Genomic DNA, 24,825 nt, shown 5'->3' on the forward strand with positions numbered 1-24,825 from the left:
CTGACAATTATGAGAATTTATGAAATTGTAAAAAATTGTTTCCATTGCAAAATAAAAAGTCATTTGTTTCAATGTATTTCAAAACAAACCAAATATGTCAAAATATGTTAGTAATGATAAAAATCTGAACCTGCTGGTAAGTCAGGTGTGTGTTCTTTGTTATACTTCTATAATATAGATAATATGATATCTGCCTGTCTGTTTTACTGAAGGGGACTAAGACAAAGTTGCTGCAAAATTGTGTCTTAAAAATGAGGAATTATTCATCTCTTTTTAGGGGTTTTCTTTCCACTTCTCCTCTCATCTTCCTCATTTTATGACGTCACTTAGATCATTTTTGACACAATTTTGCAGCAAATTAATCTTTCTCACTGAAGGGTTCCGCTCACCGTTTCTCATTTACAGTGGAGATATTAATAGGTCCAGTGTAACTTCACCCTCTAAAGAGGCGGGTAATCTGGAAAAAATACTCCCACCCCCTAGGAAATGAAAAATAAATGATTGAAAATCGACGTTCCTATCCCACCCTACCACCTCAATCAACCAAGTAAACTTAGAGACCTCTAGTGGCGTAGCCTCCAATATGTTAAAAAGTTTACAATAAGGTTTAAAACAATTTGCTGTACTTTTCATTTTGTCTTTAAAGGATTAAGAAAAATGTCTACAATGAATGAATGATCTTCATTCAATTCCAGCGAGTTAAATTCTACCTCTATTGATTTTTGTATTATATAGGATAAGACAATTGTGTATAAAAAATGTAGCTGCTATTGTCCTCTCTCTCTCTGGATGCATGTACAATAATTGATATATAATTACTTTTATGTTGCACCATATTTTTATGTATCCTAATAAAGTGATACTCAACTCAAAGCTGGCTAAAATAACGATACTCCCAATCCATTCACTTTACCCTCTCCTCTCCTCCTACTGGATGAACAAACTGACCAGTAAATAAGGTCCATATTAACAACCTAAATTATCGACAAATGTTTCCCTGTAACTATATCCACGTTTGCTATATCCATTTGTATATTGTACAATGTACATGTCTGCTATTTACTACAATAGATAAATGAAGTTTGGAGTTAATTTAAGGAGCTGGGATAGCTATACTGAAACTTCGACAAATGTATGATCATAATTTAGAAGAGGATTTGCCCTAAACTTTTAGTTTTGATTAGAGAAAATCGAATACAATCAACTTATTTCCTTTAAAACTAGGGCACCATAATGTGAGGAAGGGGGGGGGGGGGTTGTCCATCAAATTAAATATAGTTTTCTCTTGGGAGAATGGAGGTACACTATCAAAATATATATAAAAAGTTCATGTGACCTGTAAGAAGCTGTAGCTACAAGGGGAGAATTATTTGGTACACAGATAGACGAACGGACAGTTGTGCTGCCTTCCTGTTACTATCAAAAATATCATATTACAATTTTGTTAACGACAGCTTTTTTTCAGTATGTGTATCCCTAGCATGTAAATGTATGAAACTGTCCTGTATAGTAAGCTTATAAATGAAATACAAGATTATTTCATATGAGAATAGATTACTGTTTCTTGGAATTTACATCAGATTTTCATGTTCTCTAATAAAATGAACCTTGCAGCGGGTTGAAATAACGAATCCCCCCCTCCTTCCTCTTCCTAATTTCCTTCCTCTTAATTGATGAAGAATTGATCAATAAACGAGTTCAATGTCAGCAAGTTGAATTGACGACAATTTCCGCCTGCCATAATATCTACATATATTCTACATCATTTTATATGAGAAGAGATTTGGTTAACACGTTTATATAACATCTGGTTGATTATTAAAGGGTATGTTCAATGCATACATTAATGACTATAATTTGGTTTCGCTACTAACATCTAGGCATTTTTTACTCACTCCACACCCCTTAGCCCTATACTAATAACAACATAATTGAATTCTAAAAGTTTTATTTTATTTAAAGGTTTTAAGGCAAAGGCTACTAATCGCCTTAAACTTTTCAGAAAAAAGTCAAATTTCGTCTACTGTTTTTGAGATTTTAACTAATTTTTATATTATAATGACAAAATTCTTTTTTGTTATAAGAAAACAAGGATGACAACATCCATAAGTAGCGAAGCACAAAAATAAAATCATATATGGCATTACGTTCAAGTAGATTTAAAGTGTATTTATTAATTGATATTGATATTGATAATTAATTGAAATTTAATTTTTAAATCCTTAACTTTAAAAAATTTGTAAAATTGGACTATATACATCAAAGATATAGAAAAATTTAAAAATAGCCAAAAACCTGCAAAAAGGTAGCCTGACCGTCATGGTTGTTTTCTTTAAACAACAGGAAATTTAATTTTGATATGTATAACTGAAAAAATTTTGGAAATCGTACCATAAACACCAAAGATATGGAGAAAAATGTGAAAAATATAAAAAATAGCCTAAAACCTGCTGAAAGACAGTCTGACCGTCATAGTTGTTTTCTTAAAAGAACAGGAAATTTAATTTTGTTATCTATAACAAAAATTTTGGAAATCGGACCATAAACACCAAAGATATGGAGAAAAATGTGAAAAATACAAAAATAGCCTAAAACCTGCTTAAAGGCAGTCTGACCGTCATAGTTGTTTTCTTTATAGGACTGAAAATTTAATTTAGATACCTATAACTGAAAAAAATTTGAAATTCGCACCAAAAACACAGAAAATATTGAGAAAAATGTGAAAAATACAAAAATAGCCTAAAACCTGCTAAAAAGCAGTCCTACCGCCAAAGATGTTTTATACTTAATTGTGCTCCTTATTGATAGGAATGTTGTCAAAAAATTTCAGCATTCTATCTTTTATAGGAGCTGAGTAAATCCCATTTCCCCCATAGCGTTACGGACTGACGGACGGACTGACGGACTGACGGACGGACAAAGTGAATTATAGAGTAGCTTCGCTACTAATAAAGCTTTAGAAATAAAGATAAAAGAAAAGATGTTTCCAACTTTTAGCAGCAGACCCTAATTAAGATATTTCACCTTAAAATGGAAAAATTTCCATTGGAATTAATCCCGAACATTAATTACATACTAGCCAAAGAATAACATAGAATGTTATTGACGACAGCATTTTTTTCTAAAAATATATCTACAAAAAGAAATTTAAAGCTTTAAAAGAACATTAGAGTAAAAAATATAGGGGAAAGGGGTTAAATAAGTGTATGTCCCCTTCCCGAGGACCCTGTGTCGACTTTTAATTGGGTCTTTGAAAAATCAAAGAATAGTTTCGGGAATATTTACACAGCCAAGTCGCTACAAAAGTATTAATAGCTACCTGGTCATTTATCTATTTATTTGTCTATGTTACCAACTAACATGTCACAATTAATGGGTCTCTGAAAATCTATCTATGTGTGTGTGTGTGTGTGTGTCTGTGTGTCACCGTATGTGTGTGTGTGTGTGCGTGTGGTTGTTTGTCTGTTTGGGCAGAGAGAGAGGGGATAATGGGCTGTTTATGACACAAGTACCCAAAGATTTGCTTTACAACTTTGGGGAATTTTAATGAATTTTGATTGGTTGGTTTAGTAAAATGAGTGTCCATACGTTTCAACCACTAATTGTAATCTACAGAAGGGGTAATTTTGTGTATTAACATTGGGGAGGTTCATCGATAAGTCGAACAATGTCTTATCCCTGGATTTTGGGTATGGATTGTCATTTCGAGGATCTTAAAAATTTCTACTCTTTTTATCAAAATTATGTTTGAGAGATTAATTTTTTCATCAAAGGCCCTTTATTCGATAAGTTAGTATGTAATAAGTATATGAGCTCTTGTGTGTGTGTGTGAGTGAGTGTGTGTTTGTAAGTGTGTGTGCACTTGGTAGATAAATATTTACATATAATCATACCTTTTCTTCACTCAACTTGTAGACCTTCCTCCAGGGAGAGATAGGACAATTAAATGTAATCTTGCACTTTTATTCCCAGTGTTCTAAGCTTCTTGATTTAAGGGAAACTTAATTAATTTTCCATTGCTATATCCCTGTACACCTTTCCAGGTCTTTCTTTCTCTTTTTTTCTGTACTTGACAAAGCTGCATTTGGGGCCTGGAATATTTGAGTCTCAGGGATCTATCTCAAATTCGGCCCTATTTTTGTTACGCTGTCGACGAGCTTGTATTGACTATTTTGAGATTTTCCTACTTATTTTTATTATTGATCTTTAGTTAGCAAAGCTACTGAAGAATTCAGTTTGTCTGTCCGTCAGTTCGTCCTTAGCACTGTGTGTAAGATATATAATTATCTGTGCTGCTTTTTAAAATAGGCTGTTTATTTTTTGCTGAATATCCCCCTACCAAAAAGGATACAGTAGACAACAAATGGTCTCCTTGTCTATTTAAAGAAATAAATACTAATTTGTAAGATTTTGCGATTTCTGAGATTTATCGCATAATATACTTTCTTATTTCAAGTAAATATCTATTCATTAAATTACTTTGTTCGTAAGTTCATTTATGATTTTTGTTTATGCTTTGTTACTTAGAGATATTTTCACCCTTGTTTTATTTTACTTTTTCATGGAATTATATCCGGCGAAAAATTGACCGTCCAAATAGTTAGCTAGCTAAATATGAGTGACCCCTACTCTTAACGGCAAATAACGGAAACCGCCATTTTCGGCGGTTACGGCGGTAAAACGGCGGTTGGCGGCGCCGATTAATATTTTTATCTGTTTGATGTTGCTCAAGGATTTACCAAAAAAAAATATAGGACTCTAGCTGTAATAGAAGCCACGATATTCATGATATATGTCTGTAGTAAAAGCCGGACAAAAATCGGTCATAAAGTCGGTCAGGGAGCGGTCAAACAGTAGTAACACATTTTTTCTCAGAAGGTCATTGATATCTAAGTATTCACCAAAAAAATTTTAGGTTTCTCATTATACACAAAAGTCATAATGTAGAAATTAAGATTTTTTTAGAATTTTTTTCTAATTTTGATGCTACCCAACCGACTTTGACCGGACACCAAGACCGACACAGACCAGATATCCTAATAAAATCAACTCTTGCCGACGTATAATTACTAAACTTAAAAAGTCATGAAGTCACAGCACTCCATCTTACCTACAAAAAAAATGAGATTGAAAAAACTAGAGGGGGGGGCTCTTGGAGCCCCCCCCCCCCCGATCTGTAAGGGTTAATATTCTTTGTAAATCGTATTTTAGGTAACTACTGCAGGAATCATCATGCAAATCGATAAGACAATTTTTAACATATTTAAAATAGCATAAATATTAAGCCTTTAAGTACTTATGGACAGACATACAGACCCTCATTATAGAAATCCTTTGCTTTTGAAAAGGTATTTCCGTGCAAGGATATGGTATTTAATTATCAAATGCTTTGCTGAGTTCAAACTATCAATAATAAGAGGAAATATTTTTACATCTAGTATGGGTTTTAAAACCAATAAATATCCGCTGGATGAGAACCAGTTCTGTTTCATCCATACATAAAAATCATGTATCAAATCGTATCACAGACAGTTTTCCAAGATTGATAAAATTAAATCTTAAAATTAATACCAGCTTTGTTAGCCCCCAAAAAGAAGATAAAATTAATCCATCGTCCTTCGTCCCATCAAGCTGACAAAATAAATCTTTTTTTTTCATTTTACTATCCGCAGCAGCCTGTATATTATACAAAGTGATTAATATGTATTATAATTTTAATCTTTTTTATGATTATGATTCATAAGATAAACTATCAAGTAAACAAGGATGACAACATCCATAAGTAGCGAAGCACAAAAAATCGTGGATGGAAATACGTAAAAGTAGATTTAAAGTGTATTTATTAAAAACAAGAATAAATTTATTGGAGAAAATAAACACGAAACCTTGTTTTAATTTTAATGATGACGACGGTCAAAGTAGATTACATAAAAGATTCTCATAACAATGGGAAAAATTTTTTTGATACCGATATCCCAAAAAAGTTTGAAAATTGGACCAAAAACACCAAATATATGGGAAAATGTGTAAAACATATAAATATAGCCAAAAACCTGATAAAAGGCAGTTTGACCGCCATGGTTGTTTTCTTTAAACGACGGGAAATTTAATTTTGATATCTATAACTGAAAAAAAATTTGGAAAATCGGACCATAAACACTGAAGATATGGAGAATAATGTGAAAAAATACAAAAATAGCCTAAAACCTGCAAACAGGCAGTCTGGCAGTCATGGTTGTTTTCTTTAAACGACGGGAAATTTAATTCTTATATCTATAACTGAAAAAATTTTGAAAATTGGATTATAAACACTGAAGATATGGTGGAAATGTGAAAAATACAAAAATAGCCTAAAACCTGCAAAATGGCAGTTTGGCCGTCATGATTTTGTACTGTAAACGACAGGAAATTTAATTTTGATATCAATAACTGAAAAAAAATTTAAAATCGGACCATAAACACTGAAGATATGGAGAAAAATGTGAAAAATACAAAAATAGCCTAAAACCTGCCAAAAAGCGGTCCGACCGCCTTTGATGTTTTATAGTTAATTGTGCTCATTAATAATGGGACTGTTGTCAAAAAATTTCAGCTGTCTACCTTTAATAGGAGCCGAGAAAATCACGTTTCCCCTATTCTGTCTCATGACGGACAGACGGACGGACGGACGGACATTGTGAATTATAGAGTAGCTTCGCTACTAAAAAATATTACTGGGTTAATATAAATTGATAAGTTTTTTCATATAAGAAAAATGATTTTAACAAAAACTGTTCTGAAAAGAAATTTATGATGAGATGTTTGTTCGGCCAGTGTAAAATTTGTGAATACAAGGAAACATTTGAGATAATTAATCTTGCACACATGAGTAGCGCTTGCACAATCATGGCAAATTTAAGCGTATCCAGTTTATGTCATGCATACAGGTATAGGGTACTGTGGGATAGAATATTTTAGCAAAGCAATACAGATATATTTCAACTATAAATATATAACAATTGGTCACTAAGTGTTAGAAAGACATTTTTTTATTTTTGTCATTCGGTTGTACATGTGTTTTTTTGAAAACCCATTGAGGTAAACAACGTTTCCTTTTTTATTTTTATTTTTTATTATTTTGTTGTAGCAATTAAAAAACAGCAGCTTTTGCCATGTGCCAATTACTTCTTAAAAATTGTAAAGCATTTTTGTTAACTAGCGGCTGCGCCCCTAGCATCAACAGCTCTGTTATCAAAGGGGACGAGAAGGGAAGAAGATAGCCAAAAATTATTCCAATTCTAAAATGTAAAATTAGAATAGCCTAAAACCATTTCAGAATCTATTTGAACCTTCCCTAAAGTTGATTCACTCCAGAAAAAAATGAACATTTTTATTGTGACATTTTTTTGTTTTGGCAGTCTAAATGTTGATAAGTTTATAAATTGTAAAATATTGCGAGCACTCTCCTAATTGTAAAAGTTAAAACCTTCTGTACAAGAAATAAACAGATAGGTATATTAGTGATAATGAGAGATATTTAAGGAAAAGGACTTTTGTTAATGGGACCAGTATTGACTTTAGTGTACAATCATCAACATTAATTTGTATCAATATCTAATTTCTATAATTTGCTTCCATGAAATTTAAGTAGTAGATGTAAAATGATCCATAGAATTTAGATATGCAATCGATTTTTAGACCTCTTATTTTGAAGTAATTTAAGTTTTTAAAAAAATTAAGTTGGTTTAAAGGTAATAACATGCAACAAAAAAGAAGAAAATTGCCATTATGAACAAAAAAAAGTAAATCTGTAAATTGATACCTTACTTTTTAACTTACATGTCCTAACACAAAAGTTAGGACACGTTCTTTTAGAACACTTCCTGGTATAGCACCCTACAAAACTATATTTATCCTTAAATTAATTTCTTTTATATACATCGATATGGAGGAGTGGTTTCAACAATTAAAAAAATGAAAAAAATCTTCTAAAACATTTTGGAAAAATCATCTAATTTGTTTTGTAAAAATGTATATTTATTTACATATTCCTGTAGTCCAAATACAGCAGGACAAACTGATACAATAAATGGACAAACCAACAGACACAAAATGCTCTTAGAAAAAAGGGAAAAGTTTGATAATTGTTCCAAATTATGTTTACAATTCTTTTCTTTAGACCATAGACATAACATTTCTAGATAATCCATCTGATCCAAATTTTCGTCCAACTTAAAATGGGATGTTTAGCATACAAAAAACATTTTTAGGTTTTTGTTATGTTTATTTAAGAAATAGTGCGATGAATTTTTGTTGACGCTATAACTTTTAGGAAGCTAACTTTAAAATAACTAACTTATTATGTTGTTTGTCATGTGCTTCACATTATACGAGAGGAGAATTTTTTACATGAATTGATTTACCCAGGAAAACCGTAATTTTAAAATATGGGACGGTATATAGCTGACTCATAATGCGTTAAAAATAAAAAAAAATATGCCCTTACGTATTCAAATCTGAAAAAGGGTTGAACCAATGACAAGTCAGGGATGTACCTTCACTAATCTTCTATTGGCTGATTTAGACATTATGTCTCTTGGTTATCTCTATTCTCTAGACTTTCATCCAATTTTTTATATAGAATAATGTAGAAAAAGTTGACATCTAAGCTGGTCACTACAAACCATTTTATACGGTTACATCTTTAAAAATAGGATCTAGTGCAGCTCAAGGTAAAACGTTCCTGGTAACGATTATCTCCAAAAATCTATGAACTCTTACTAAAGGCTGCTCAATGCCAAAGGGCTGAATGTAATTGTACATGCCATGTCCGCGCTTTTTGTTCAGTGAAGCTTTCCATATGCATAATTGAAGGTTTTTTTTCTTGCATTTCAACCAAGTGATAATCTTTAAAGCATTTTATTTAACCCATTAGTGCCGAGCGCCACTTTTATGGGCCGATCGAGCTGAAAGTTTCAGGGAAGCTTTATAATGGTCAAAACGGAATTCCAATTTTTTTGTTTTGCTCTAGTGGCGTGCACAGGAAAGTTGCAATAAAACCCGGTTCGGCGTGAGTAAAAAAACCTTGCGGCATTAATAACCGTTTTTGGCCCTTTTTGGTGCTTTCCCCCGGCATTAAAGCCCGTTTGCGACCTAAATACCCGGTTTTTTGGCCCAAAAAGTTAAAAATGTAATTTTTGAACGCCCAAAGTGAGATGAACACTTTTTAGAACTTTGATACGATCCGTAATTGAAAACTACATAACCTCATGTAATTGATAGAGCTACAACTAACATACAAAACAATTTATATCACATTTAAGATTTTGGCTATAGGTGCCGCCGTTTTCGGTTAAAAAAGCCCATTTCGAAGAAGTTTTAAAACTTTTGCTAATATTTGTATTGATAATAATGGGAGGGATATTGATAATGTAATTTTTGAACGTCCAAAGTGAATTATAGAGTAGCAACTATTCTAGTAGTATCAGTAATTGACAAATATATAAAAAAATATAATTTTTATTGATAAAGGAAAGACTAGAAAAGACTTATCACATATCTTTGGCCTAAAGTATTTAAAAAATATCACAAACAAAAGAATAGAATAATACAGTAATATCAAGATAACAAAAATGGCCTAAAACCATCAAATTTGCATAGAATACTGGTTAGTTACGCCCCCATCCTGTGGGGAAATGTCAAGATAAGCAAAATGGCCTGAAACCATCAAATTTACATAGAATACTGGTTAGTTACGCCCCCATCCTGAAGGCGATGACAAGATAATGAAAATGGCCTAAAACCATAATATTTACAAGTAATAATAATTGAATTTTCGTGTGTTATGCCCCCATCCTGTAGGGCTATGACAAGATAATCAAAATTTAAAATAGTATTGTTTTTTTTTGAGAGAAAAAAACATATCCCCCCCCCCCACCCCTTAAAAATATTTATGTAATAAAGTCTAAACCAAGATATATCTATCTATCTGTCCATCCATCTTTTTATTTATCTATCTAACAATTGTTGATTATCATTGGGAATCTACATAAATTTATTGGCCATTGTCTTATCCCTATAGATCTATCTATCTATCTATCCATCCATCCTTTTATTTATCTATCTAACAATTGTTGATTATTATTGGGAATCTACATAAATTTATTGGCCATTGTCTTATCCCTATATATCAGTCTATCTATCTATCCATCCATCCTTTTATTTATCTATCTAACAATTGTTGATTATCATTGGGAATCTACATAAATTTATCGGCCATTGTCTTATCCCTATATATCAGTCTATCTATCTATCCATCCATCCTTTTATTTATCTATCTAACAATTGTTGATTATCATTGGGAATCTACATAAATTTATCGGCCATTGTCTTATCCCTATATATCAGTCTATCTATCTATCCATCCATCCTTTTATTTATCTATCTAACAATTGTTGATTATCATTGGGAATCTACATAAATTTATCGGCCATTGTCTTATCCCTATATATCAGTCTATCTATCTATCCATCCATCCTTTTATTTATCTATCTAACAATTGTTGATTATCATTGGGAATCTACATAAATTTATCGGCCATTGTCTTATCCCTATATATCAGTCTATCTATCTATCTATTGATCCTTTTATTTATCCATCTATCAATTATATTTATCATTGGGAAATAAAGAAATTTTTACATTTGAAGAGAATAATAAATGATAAAAAATATCTAATATATCTAATGGTTGAAAAGTTAACCCATTAGTGCCGAACCGGGCAATAAAACTTTCGGGTATTTTTACTCACGCCGAACCGGGCCTATATAGAACGTAAAAAAACGATAAAAAAATCATATAAAAAATAATAATTTGAATAAAACGATTTCACAAATGAATGTAGTTGCCAATAAACTTTAAATTTCACGAAAAAAATCACTAACTTTACTTCATAAACAAAAAAGTTAGGAGGGGTATTTTAAATCACCTTGTTTTTTTTGGTTCACCCATTTTCGATGAAAGATTGTGGCCGACCTAATAGATAGAAACGCTTCTCTCTGGGGGGAATTGAAAAACAGCGCAGTAAAGGGTAGGCTCATGCGAGCATGATTCAATCCTGAAACTGAAAACCAGTTTTTTTTGGCATTTTCTGGAACCGGGCGTTAAAAGCCGGTTCGTCACTAATGGGTTAACAAAAAAGTACATAAATAAATAAAATATTAAATTTTACAATTTACAAAAAAAATAATAATTTATGATTTATTACTAGTAAATATCATTAATCCTAAGAAATTAACAAACACGACCTTGAATAGTGTGTCAACACCCTCCAAACAATAATTAAGGGGAATTAAGGGGTGCTATAGTGTATACACCTTCTGGGACCAAACTCTTCTACACCCTCCTTGAAGATTACATCTTCATAACACGCCCTAAAGCTCAAACTCTCATAATTTTCATTGAAGGATAGTGTAAAAAATGTAAGTTGGGTGTACAAATTTTTAAGTGTTTAATGACCCTACCCCCCCCCCCCCCCAACATTCTACCTCAGCAAACACTTTTACAAGCCTCTGAATATATATATATATATAGATAGATAGATAGAGGATATAGAATATACGTGGATATTATGACAGGGGGAAATTTAAGCCAATCTAGATTGCTTACATGGATATCATTTATTAGTCAGTTCCTTCAACAAGTTGAAATAAGGATGGGGTAAAGGGGGTGGAAAGGGGATCGTTATTTTATTCAGCTACAAGTTTCACTTTATTAGATTGCATGATAATCTGGTGTAAGATCCAGTATTAATAAATCCATTATTAAAATATACATTTAATCTAGAATTTATTAACAAATATTTTTCTCCTACATTTGTCAAAATTATGGTAGGATTTTATTCTTATATTTGAAATTAAATTTTGAGTTTTAAATTTTAGTTTCAAACAAATATATAGAGAGAGTGATGAATTTAATAAAATTTTCACAATTTGCTTATATTCTAAAAATTAGGGCTCGGCATCCGCCGCTCATAAGCCTCAAATTAAATCCGCTTGTGTACAAAAAAAAAGAAATTACGAAAAGATGGATTGTCTGTTTAGGAATAGGTTTTAGACATCCAACTAAATTTTAAAGTTATGAAATGACGACTTTACGCGCGGCTGCCGAGCCCTGGTGAAAATATAATTATTCTGAAAGTAAATTCATATTTTATTTTGATGTAGCTCTCAAACAGATATTCTTTTTGTTGTTCACATTTATTAATAAAATGAGTTTTTGATTAATTTATCTATATATATCAAATGAAAATATTATATATTATCAAATAAAAGTAGCTCCGTCTTTAGCCTTTAGCCGGTGGCGGAGTTGTAAAAAATAAGAAATAATTTTCAGTATGGCTACGAAACCAATTAATAGGCGCTGGATTTTAATCGTTTTTGAGCCATACGGAAAAATCATGTATTGAAAGGTCTTTTTATTGTAATTAACTGATTGACTGGATGCTTTTTTAATATGGTAAAATTGCTTTTTTATTAGTTTAGATTTTTCTCTTTTATATAAAGATGAACCCAAGAAAATATTTTTAAAAGATTTAGATTTTTATATTTTAGCATTCTTCTTTTACATAAGATAATGTTAATGGCACCTCATACCGCAAATCAAAAACATTAATTCTACAATATCCGTTTTAACATTTGGTAACATACAGGGAGGGAAGGGACATTAGGCTGTTTATTACTCAAGTCCCCAAAATTCTATAATAATATTTTCTTATTCGTTGGCTTAACAACTTTGTGGACTTTTATTAAATTTCGATAGGTTGGTTCATATATGTAGTTGAGTCCCAAAAGTTCTATAATACCATTTCTTATTCGTTGACTTATTAAATTTCGATGGGTTGGTTCATTAAGTAAAGTGTCCGTATGTTTCAACTACTAATTGTAATCTACAGAAGGGGTCATTTTGTGTTATCATCATTGAGGTTGTACATCAATCTATGATCTTATCCCTTTAGATCCGTGGGTAACATTAGAAGTTGGGGGAAATGGTAAAAAAGAAAAGTATATCTTTATTTGTAACAGGATATTAGAAACTTTTTACCCAGGGATCTAAAGGGATATGGCAGTGTCCAATAAATTGATGCACATCCACAATGATGATACACAAAATTACCCCTTCTGTAGATTACAATTGGTGGTTGAAACGTTTTGACACTCGACAAAATGAAAAAAAAACAATAAAAATAAAAAGTTCCCATAGTTGTTAAGCCAACGAATAAAAAAACGTTCGTATAAGACTAGTGTGATAAACAGCCCAATGTCCCTTCCCTCTCTACTTTTTACACCACAGATTTGGTAACTGTAATATAATGGAAATATTTAAATTGTGCATATGTTCGAATGTTACTTAAGATCACTAAAAATGCTTACTAGGATTGGTTTTAGTCTTTTTTTTCAATGGTTTGTTACAACCTTTAAAATGAATAGCCCTAATGAAACAGGCAATAATTTTCAAAACATACTTTCATTGGACACTCCTTACAGCTTTCCGCGGATCTTAAAATAAAAAATGTAAGTTTAGAACCAGTTTTGTTAGCCACGAGGTAGTTATAGTACTATAGAATTTTTATTATTTGCATCTTAATATTTGGTGATAATTGCCTATACAACAATGCTATACATGATTTTTCAGCATTGTACTTATCCAGAGGATATTAATCGGTTTCGAAGCCATACTTGGAAAATGTTTAAATGACTCCTACAGTTTACATAACATAAAAGATTGCGCTTTACAAATAAACTTAAGCCTGTCATTGACGATTTTACTTATGAACATACAGTTGAGAAATTAAAGATATTATTCCTTTGCTTTTTATGGATTCAAATCACACTTCCTGATAATAGCAACTTAATTACTTTTACAGGAAAAGAAAAAATGGATAAACTATTTCTTTGGAAAATAATAGTCATTTATCGCATCGTATTATAAACAGCTTTCCGCGGATATAACATTAAAAATGTATAATTTTAAGATCAAAACTAGTTTTGTAAGCCCCGAGATGCCCCGAGGCAAGGGCTTGCAAAACTGGTTTTAATATTATGATTGTACATTCTTTTATTAGTAGAAAACCGGATATAATACGATACAATACATGATTTTTCATTATGACAAAGATCCGGTGATAATCCAGCGGATATTAATCGGTTCCGAAGGCATACTGAAAAATAAAACATTTTAATCTCTGTGTGGTGAATAGATCTAGATAAAAATACATTACACTGATTAAATAAGTTAAAACTTTCCTAGATTTGTGTAGAATGAAGTTCTTAATTTTAGCTTTTTTAAATAATAAATTTTGAAGAAAAAAAAATTAGCAAGGAAAGGGGACATTTGATTGTAAATTTTACTGGTACCCAAAGTTTTTAGCTTAATTGATGAATCAAATACTTTGGATGCTTTTATTAAATTTTGATTGGTTATTTCAAACTACCTAGAATCTAAACTTTTCTACCAATATTTTTTTGTAAAAATAAGGAGTAATTTTGTTGTAAGCATTGGATTGAAAAAGGATTAATCGTCTATTGTCTTATCCAATTAAATCCCCAGTTAAACTTAAAAATAGAGAGGTAAACTTGGATATATTGGAAAACGCAGTGCTAATAAAAACATACACCTTCATACAATAAATATTTGGATTCTTCAAACTAAAAGTATGTTGATATGTCAAAAATATATTGTAAACTTATGTTGATACAATAACAGCAATACAAAGACGAGAAAATTATGTTTATTTTTAGGACATTTTTGATGTCAAGCACTGAAAATTCTCCTAAAATTAAGAATGGGATAGAATTTTTCCCCTTATGCCTAGTCTCTGCTGTGTACCCTAATCATGCGGTGCCCTAACCCTGCGGGGCAACACAATATCGAGGGAAAACACCCATTTTTTAAATTAAACTGATAATGTAATTTATTTGTCATTATTCAGAGAGCTGTAGAGACCGAGGAGTATATGGTTTCTCCAGACTTGCGCCATCTCGTTCTGGTTCATGATATACATAGACTTTACAGGTAAATTAAACGCGCAAGTTGGGCATAGTCCGCTGGTTCGTTTTCTGGTAGGTGATGGGTTTGAATCTTTATATCTTAATTAAAGATGTTAAGAATAGTTCCTAGGGGATTGCATAGGCCGAAAAAAAGGTACAACTCGTTAAAATGTTCATTTATGACTTCAAGTTAAGGGTTCGTAATCTAAGAGTTCGTTGTCTGTAGGCCTTTAGTCGCTTTTTATTAGCAAGATTTGGTTAAGAAATACTTCCAAATAAGACCAATGTGCGTGCATCCTTATTGCAAGGAAAATTCCGCCAAAGGGCCTAAATCGTGCACCGAGATTTGAGATTATTAGTTACCATTATGCATTTTATGTTTAGAACCAGCTTTGTTCTGATATCAAACTCATATTTTCATTCACGCTTTTCCGGATGCTCTGTTATTGAAAACCAATATTATACTGTTAATATTGAGAGTAATGTACTAGCAATATAATGAATATATTGGATATTTATTCAATAATATCCTAATAATAACTTAGCTTTTATCTTATTACACATAACCCTCTTCATGTTGTATTTAAATGGATATAGAATATATCTGGATATTATGACAGGGGTAATATTGTCGTCAATTTAGGTTGCTAACATGGACTTAATTTATCCATGATGTGGGGAGGGGATGGATCGTTATTTTATCCAGCTACATGTTTCACTTTGTTAGAGTACATGATAATCTGGTGTAGGATCCAAGTAATAATAAATCCATTTGTAAATTCTACCGTTTAGTTAGTCTTTATATATATAATTAACTGAAGAATCTTAAAGGATAAGGCAATTAACGATAAATTGGTGTACACCGCCAATTCTGATAAACACAATGATCCCTGCCCTCTGTATTAATTCCATCATAGAAAAAGTTTGTACATTGAAATTTGTACCATCCAATCCATAGTTTCCATTGTTATAAACCATTTTTCTTTCTGAATCAGTATAATTTACAGTGCAATGTGCCCTCTCTCTCTGTAAAAACACTAAATAAGAATAAAAAGCTAATAATATGTTCAAAATAGTTATTCTGTGAGTTTAGAAAAGTTTTTACCAATGCAGTTTTTAAATGACATTGAGTCAAATTATAGCAATAGTTAAAGCTTTGATAGAATAACTTTATAAAATTATATGTGTGTGTGTTTTAACCTAGTGTAACAAACCCGCGACTGTAATATAACACAAAGGTAGTGCAATCAAAAGGTCGGTAGTCTGCAATAGTTAGGGTATTAGACTGTTAGTTTTAATCAAGGATTACCTTGCTTTCTTGTGACCTTGCGTATTGGTTTATATAGCCCACTCTTGTATATGTTGGCTATAAAAATAGCTTTAAACCATCTTGAGACTTAATGATTAATAACAAATAAAAAAAGATGGACAGACAAATTACTTTTTTTTCCACCGATTTATTTATAGATAGTAAAATGTGGATGGATATATTAAAATATTTTTATTTTATTTTTCAGGCACTCCAAATTGGCAAGATATACTCTGGTTACAAAAACAGAAAGGTAAATATTTGTATTTGTACAAAACAACGAAAAAATTAGCAGGATGTTTGTCCAAGGATTAGTCTGTCTGTCTATTCAAATCTCCAAAAGGACACTACATTTACTGTTGTACTTTTAAGGCAAGCTTAGGCATCTTATTTTGAGTGAAATTTAATTTGGCTTATGGTTAAATAGTTGCTCCGAACCTAGTATCTAGGGGAGGGCTTGTAAGTTATCCTAAAACCACCCAATACATCTAAAAAGCTTCACTGAAGAGTACAGCTCATTTGGACAAGCATTTTTTGAAACCTTAAGCTTTATTCTAAAAACCTTACTACTTTGTATTATAGGATAGTATAATTTATGTGTGAAGATTTTGCTGACCAACAAGAATTTATTTTACAAGAAACGTCTGTCGGTCTGTAATGCTCTGCGACATACAATTTAAATATTTTAAATAGTGTTTTACAGCTGTTTTTAAGAATAGAAGGCTGAAATTTGTGATTTAGTTTTTGAGTTTCATCCTTGTTTAGAATAGTAATTTTGCTTTTCTTGCAAGTTTACTGCAACATATAAAACAAATTATTTTGTAAAGGATAGACAAGGAAAATTTCTTTACACCAACCAATAATAGGTTTTACTATCGTTCAGATTTAGAAGATTTTTAAAGAATATCTCAGAATCTCCAAACATAGACAAAATTACCCCTTCTGTAGATTTAGATTAATGGTTGAAATCATTGGACAATAATAGTTTAAAAACAACTATTCAAAAGTTAATAAAAGTACCGAGGTTGTAAAACTTTGGGTACCAATTTTATTTGGAGGTCGATGTGCCTTTTCTCCCTTCCTGAATATAGGTACTCTAAGTAAAAAATAGATTTGATTTTACAGACATAGCCCTGTCGATTAACCCTTGTAATATTCTGATTGGTGTATATCAAATATATATAGCATTAAATCTTAATTTTTAAGAAAGTCTTTAAATTCAATTCTTAGACGTTAAACCTCTGCTTTATTCGAAACAAGACACAAAAATAAAGTATTGGCCCAAAAACAGGCGCATTTCGTTACCATTCACAGTTAATATCTTTAGACAAAAATTGTGCAATCAAAGGGTTGCATTATTTGTTAATGTTTGTTAGTCTGACTTTTAGTTTAGTTAGGCTTCGGTTTGATAAGTCTTATATATCTTCCTTATTCCATATTGAAGCTATTAAAGATAATGCTAATATTTATCTTCCATTACCCATCCTTGCCTCTACGTATATTTTCTGCATATTGTTTAGTATTGCGTGATGTAAGCAACAATTAACTAATGATGCTCTGGCGTTGTTCAGACATAACAATGGATTTAAATTACGGAGATATTGTGACAGGGTAATTTTGTCGTCAATTTAGACTATTAATATAGTTCTCAAATATTGGTCAATGCGTTCCTCCATTGTCAGAGGAGGGGGTAAAGTCAAATGTGGCGGGGAATAGAGCCAGCTTGGAGAAACATTTTATCAGGGTATTATGAGAGAATCCACGTATTCTATATCCGTTAACATAACGGATAAAAGGAAGAGACAATTGAGATAGACTAGTCTTACAAATAACTTTAACTGGTAGTTTATAAACAGTATAGGAAGGTGGTGGTTTAGATAGCTTACATTGTCCTCTATTTTTCTGTAAGAAGGATATAGCAAATGATAAAAAAATATTTTTTTTGATTCTTTTGCTCAAAAACATTAGGTTACTTCATTGGATTTTGATTTCGACTTCAAACAAGCAGTATCCAATCTTTTCATTGTTTTATCATTAGGAACATAAATCTATTACCCATTGTCTTATCCCTAAAGATACATAACTTTGGTGTTCAAGCAAATTCACTAACCATGTCTATATCACAATATATATATATCAATTTATGTTGTATGAATGGATATAGAATATTCGTGGAAAATTGTGGTAAATTTAAGTTGATTGTTAGTCAGTTCCTTCATCCAGAGAGGATGGGGAGACATTTTTTAGCCTGCTACAAGTTTTAATGTATTAGAGTACATATAATCTGGTGTAAGATCCAAGTAATAATAAATCAATTTATTGCTGTGCTTGTCTTTAACAATCATGGCAACTCTTGTTTTCACAAAAACATGTCGAGTCATCAAATAAAACAACTGGTCATAAAATTCAGGCAGGGATATTTCAACTGAAGAAAAACTTTGTGGCCTTCGATATTTTTGCCCGTCTAAATAATAATTGTTATCTGACGGTTATATGCAGCTGAAACCAACAACTGAATTAATTCGAAATTTTTATTGGTAAATTCTGCTGATTTTTGCAAGATTTTAGGGAGAAAACTGTCGTTGTAAAGACAACCTTTTTATCTACCCCCCGAATATTATTTTAGATTTATTTCGCTTGTTGGCTATGTGTTAAATGTTAAAACAAAAAAAGTTTAAAAGGGGGAGGGGGGGGTAAAATGTGGTGACTCGTGCCACGACATACCAGCAATTTTATTTTGGGTGCTACTCCCTTAGTTTTAGAGATAATTGGATAAAATCTTTTGGGCTGGGTCAGTAATTACCCCAACTAGAGGTATCTTTCAAAAAAAAACGGCGGCGGGACCGCCGCTCCCGCCGCCCGCCGCCGTTTTCCGCCGCCACCAAAAAAATTTTTTTTTTGCATTTCTCGCCGAATTAGGCAATTTGGAATCATTTGAGACCATGTTATTTTTTTCAAAAATTTTTCCCCTTACAAGCAGCCCTGCGGGGGGACTTAGTCATTTTTTTCAAATTCTCGTATATCAAGGTCATAAGGAAAAAGGATAAGAGGATGAATACTCACCCCTTTTTCATGGTAAAATACTACTTCCCCATCCCTAAATTTAGAAGCAGACGAAAATCAAAAACCGCCCAGGGCTTTTTGTAAGTCAATCATAAATAATAATGTGAATAAAAAGAAAAGCGATATTTAGCAAACAGCCGTGGGCGGTCAGAATCAGCTGAATGTTCATTATGAAAAAAATTTCCCCCTTTTTAGAAATAGAAGGATTCATCTTTCATGAACAAATTTTTTTAAATAAAAATTAAATTCTATGTAATTTTTAATTAAAACATTAAAACGAAAATATCTAATCTAATATTCTTGCCCTAAATATGGATATAGTAAAAAGTAAAAAAATATTTTTTTAAATAATTTTTAATCCTCCCATTTGAAAAGTAGTGGAATAGCAATAAATTTTAGCGCGGCAACAGCGCTGAGTAGGCCTCTAGGCCCACTGCCTATTTTCATCTTCTAGTTGCTTCGATTCCTCTCTTTTATTTTTTTCTCTATGATCAAGGTATATCTTAAATACAGTACTTCTCCTGTGATTTTGAAGATATTGAAACAAAATCTTTTTAGGTTGGTAAGTAAAAAATATTTGAATTAAGAAAACGGCAGCGGGACCGCCGCTCCCGCCGTCCGCCGCCGTTTTCCGCCGCCAACAAAAAAAATTTTTTTTTGCATTTCTCGCCGAATTAGGCAATTTGGAATCATTTGAGACCATGTTATTTTTTTCAAAAATTTTTCCCCTTACAAGCAGCCCTGCGGGGGGACTTAGTCATTTTTTTCAAATTCTCGTATATCAAGGTATATCTTAAATACAGTACTTCTCCTGTGATTTTGAAGATATTGAAACAAAATCTTTTTAGGTTGGTAAGTAAAAAATATTTGAATTAAGAAAACGGCGGCGGGACCGCCGCTCCCGCCGTTTTACGCCGCCAACAAAAAAATTTTTTTTTTGCATTTCTCGCAAATATTTATTACTGACCCATCAAAAAAGATTTTGTTCCAATATCTTCAAAAGCACAGGAGAAGTACTGAATTTAAGATATACCTTGATATACGAGAATTTGAAAAAAATGACTAAGTCCCCCCGCAGGGCTGCTTGTAAGGGGAAAAATGTTTGAAAAAAATAACATGGTCTCAAATGATTCCAAATTGCCTAATTCGGCGAGAAATGCAAAAAAAAAAAATTTTTGGTGGCGGCGGAAAACGGCGGCGGGCGGCGGGAGCGGCGGTCCCGCCGCCGTTTTTTTTGAAAGATACCTCTAGTTGGGGTAATTACTGACCCAGCCCAAAAGATTTTATCCAATTATCTCTAAAACTAAGGGAGTAGCACCCAAAATAAAATTGCTGGTATGTCGTGGCACGAGTCACCACATTTTACCCCCCCCCCCTTTTTTTATCTTTTTAAATAAACCATAATATAGGTATAAGCCTATATAAAATAGTAACATATTTGTGTAATTTTCAACAGGAAATTTGTTGAAAAGGTTTCAAGTCCTTTGGGGCAAATCTAAATTTCCTTTTTTACTCAAAAGAAACATGGGATTTTCCTGCTACGATATTTGTCAAAAAAAAAGTATAAAATCATCTTACTTTTTTTGTTAAAAAGTATATTTATGTATCTTTTTCATCTATGCTTCAAAACCGATTATTACCCGCTAGATTAGGACTGGTTCTCAGCTTTACTAAAAAAATCAAGTATAGCATCAAATTACGGATATTATAATGAAAATCATAAATTAATACCTGTTTTGTTAGCCCGGGTCATCAGCCTCTCGGTACTAACAAAACTAGTTTAAATCTTATAATTTTGCTATAAGCTGTTTATAATACGATGTGATCAATAAATACTTATAATAAAGTAAAAGGATGTTTGTCTGTACTGATCATGTTCTCCTTTAAAGGGTAGCTTCTCATAGGTCCCAGAAAGGTTTATAACTATTTTGGGGGAGGGTACCACCACCCTCCTAAGAGAAATTGCCACCTAGATAAATAAAATCCCCCCCCCCCTCAAAAAATATTTGAACTATTTTTTATTTTCTTTTTCTTTTCAATCTAAAATAAGAAATTGGGTTATCAAATTCCACTCCCCCCTCCAGATAAATTATATTAATTTAAAAATAAATAATTACTTGGTTTAATTTCTCTTTGAAGTGTGTTTAAACTTTCAGAAAAAACTTAAATTTTTAAATTGAATCTCATATTTTTAAAACTGGTAATGAGATGACGTAATTTTTAGACTTTTACGAATTTGAAATAAAATAGCAATACCTCTATTTCACATGGTTTAATTAATCCATTCTACAGTATTAATATTACACATAATATTTAAATACTACATGTCTCACCTACTATACTAAACCTAGTAAAAAACTCAATCAACTTTATTTCAATATTTATTGTCCATCAGAATATTCAAAATTTGTATTATATATCTAACAACAACAGGCATAACATACATCTCATCGAGTCATTTAATTTTTAGTAGCGAAGCTACTCTAAAATTCACTTTGTCCGTCCGTCAGTCCGTCAGTCCGTAACGCTATGGGGAAATGGGATTTACTCAGCTCCTATAAAAGATAGAATGCTGAAATTTTTTGACAACATTCCCATCATAAAGGAGCACAATTAAGTATAAAACATCGATGGCAGTAGGATCGCTTTTTAGCAGGTTTTAGGCTATTTTTGTATTTTTCACATTTTTCTCCATATCTTCAGTGTTAATGGTGCGATTTTCAATTTTTTTTCAGTTATAGATATCTAAATTAAATTTCCAGTCGTTTAAAGAAAACAACTACGACGGTCAGACTGCCTTTCAGCAGGTTTTAGGCTATTTTTGTATTTTTCACATTTTTCTCCATATCTTTGGTGTTTATGGTACGATTTCCAAAATTTTTTCAGTTATACATATCAAAATTAAATTTTCCTTTGTTTAAAGAAAACAACCATGACGTTCAGACTGCCTTTAAGCAGGTTTTAGGCTATTTTTGTATTTTTTATATTTTTCTCCATATCTTTGGTGTTTATGGTCCGATTTCCAAAATCTTTTAAGTTATAGATATCAAAATTAAATTTCCTGTCCCTTAAAGAAAACAACTATGACGGTCAGACTGCCTTTCAGCAGGTTTTAGGCTATTTTTGTATTTTTCACATTTTTCTCCATATCTTTGGTGTTTATGGTACGATTTCCAAAATTTTTTCAGTTATACATATCAGACTTCCTTTTTACAGGTTTTTGGCTATTTTTATATTTTTTACATTTCCCCCCATATCTTTGGTGTTTTTGGTCCAATTTTAAAACTTTTTGGGATATCAGTATCAAAATAATTTTTCCCATTGTTATGAGCATCTTTTATGTAATTTATTTTGACCGTCATCATTATACAAAATATTTTCTCCAATATATCAATTAATAAATACACTTTAAATCTACTTGTACGTATTACTATCCATGATTTTTTTGTGCTTCGCTACTTATGGATGTTGTCATCCTTGTTTTTCGATGATTTCACAACATATTAATAATAATAATATTACACATATTCTCTAATATCAACTAATGTTGATTCTATAAAACTTTGTATTTTTTTTTACTAATTGTCACTCTTCAAAAAAGCTTATTGCTGATATAAAATCGATAAGCACGAATATTTACATTGAAATTCTGTAAACTTAAGCATTGTATTATTATAGTCTACAAGAAACCAATATCTTCAATATTACCCCATAATGTTTATCATTTATTTTCAGTGAGACAGAGTTGCGACCACTTTTCTCATCAGATGTAGAACTACAGAAAGTGTTGTTGGTCAACAACAATTCTGCAGTTGCTGTTAGAGATAACAACATCTTTTATTCGGTAAGTTGTTTTTTTTTCTTCAAATTTTTCAAAATTATTTTTATCATTTTGACAGAAGAAATTGTGAATGGTAATTGTCACAGACAAGGGAATGATATTCTGACAAACAGCTCTAAAGGAAAATTCCCCACAACCCCCTTCCCCTTTACCTCCCCTTCTTTTCCATCCCTCTTCACTTACATGGCAAAACCAAACTATATCACCAGATACCCCTTAAGGTTTCGTGATTTTTTTTTTGTAGAATTGTTGGTTAGACTGGCTACCACTGGGAAATTGTAAATTTTAATAGAAATTGAATTGGTTTCTGGTTTTTAACATAACTATATGAAATTGACTGGTGGGATTCGACCCTAATCCTCCTTGGACAAATACACAGCTTGCAAACTGTTATCTACTACTGTAGTTTAGACACTGCTAGTGTGGAACCAACCAATCAAAATTCAATAAAAGTACCCAAAGTTTTTCAAAATTAGTAATGTCATGTTCACTGGAATAGTAATTGTAATGTAGAAATCGAATTGTTTTCCTGATCTGAACATGCCTATATGAAATGGGCATTCCGGATGCGCATAGGTGATAAGAATGTCCACGAACTGTGTAGCTTTAAATCTTAAATAGCACCGAATATCAAACATTCCATTTAACATTCGGACGGACAGACTGACGGACAAAGTGAATCATAGAGTAGGTTCGCTAATAAAGTTCCGGTAAGTATATTGTATCAGCCTCTACCAATAACGAAATTAATTCGGGAAAAATCACGAAACCTATACGTGTTTTTCAGCTGTCGTTGGGGGGCAACACATCGTAAAATTGACAACGCTACATTTGCCCCCCAAATATTATTTTAGATTATTTCGCTTGTTGGTTATTCCTTATTCCTGATATTGTATAATCTTGTTTTTTCCCATACTATATATTTTTCACTCCCTTGACAAACCCCCCTTACCTTTGTTGAATATGACAAGCACGCCCTCTCCCCCTTCCCCTTACCTTGCACGCCCTTGCTGATTTGTGTGAGTAATGAATGAATAAGGCAATCAAGCATTCTTATCCAAGTGTGTTTGCTCGGCAGCCACATATCAGGGAGGAAGGGGACATTGTGCTGTTTATTACACTAATCCCCAAATTTTATAATAAAGTATTCTTATTCGTTTGGTTAACAACTTCGGAGTTTTTCATTGAATTGTGATTGGTGGGTTCATTAAGTTGAGTGTCCAAACGTTTCAAAAACTAATTGTAATCTACAGAAGGGGTAACATTGTGTATCAACTTTTGATCGGTCATTGTCTTATCCCTTTGGATCCCTGGCTACATTCACAATAAAAATCAAAAGAAAAAATCAAAGAAATAATATTAGTTTTTTCATTGTATTTTGGTAGGAAAGAATTTTTTCTACAATATTATGAATAATACTAAAAATATAAACAATGAAAGAAAAGCCTCTAAAGGTCCTGTCACTTTAAAGACCACTAGTGGATTCGCCCTTAGCATCTAGGTGCCACGCCCCATAAAAGGAGAATTAAGCAAATTTGCACCACATGTTGCATAGTTGGTGTTTTTTTTTATAATTGGATGGATAAT

General features: G+C 31.9%; 1 protein-coding gene across 1 annotated transcript in view; it reads left to right on the forward strand.

Annotated features, from left to right (window-relative positions):
• The window catches only part of LOC145323011 (inactive dipeptidyl peptidase 10-like), a 128,966-nt gene that overhangs the window by 31,718 nt on the left and 72,423 nt on the right, over nt 1–24,825 (forward strand). Inside the window, exons 7-9 of the mRNA XM_080165398.1 lie at nt 14,968–15,050; nt 16,543–16,587; nt 23,133–23,241. Of these exons, the coding sequence (XP_080021524.1) occupies nt 14,968–15,050; nt 16,543–16,587; nt 23,133–23,241 (237 nt within the window). The remainder of the gene's footprint in view (nt 1–14,967; nt 15,051–16,542; nt 16,588–23,132; nt 23,242–24,825) is intronic.

The sequence above is a fragment of the Acartia tonsa genome, chromosome 6 (assembly GCF_053477335.1).
Source record: "Acartia tonsa isolate MP-2025a chromosome 6, ASM5347733v1, whole genome shotgun sequence".
Classification (NCBI taxonomy): domain Eukaryota; kingdom Metazoa; phylum Arthropoda; class Copepoda; order Calanoida; family Acartiidae; genus Acartia; species Acartia tonsa.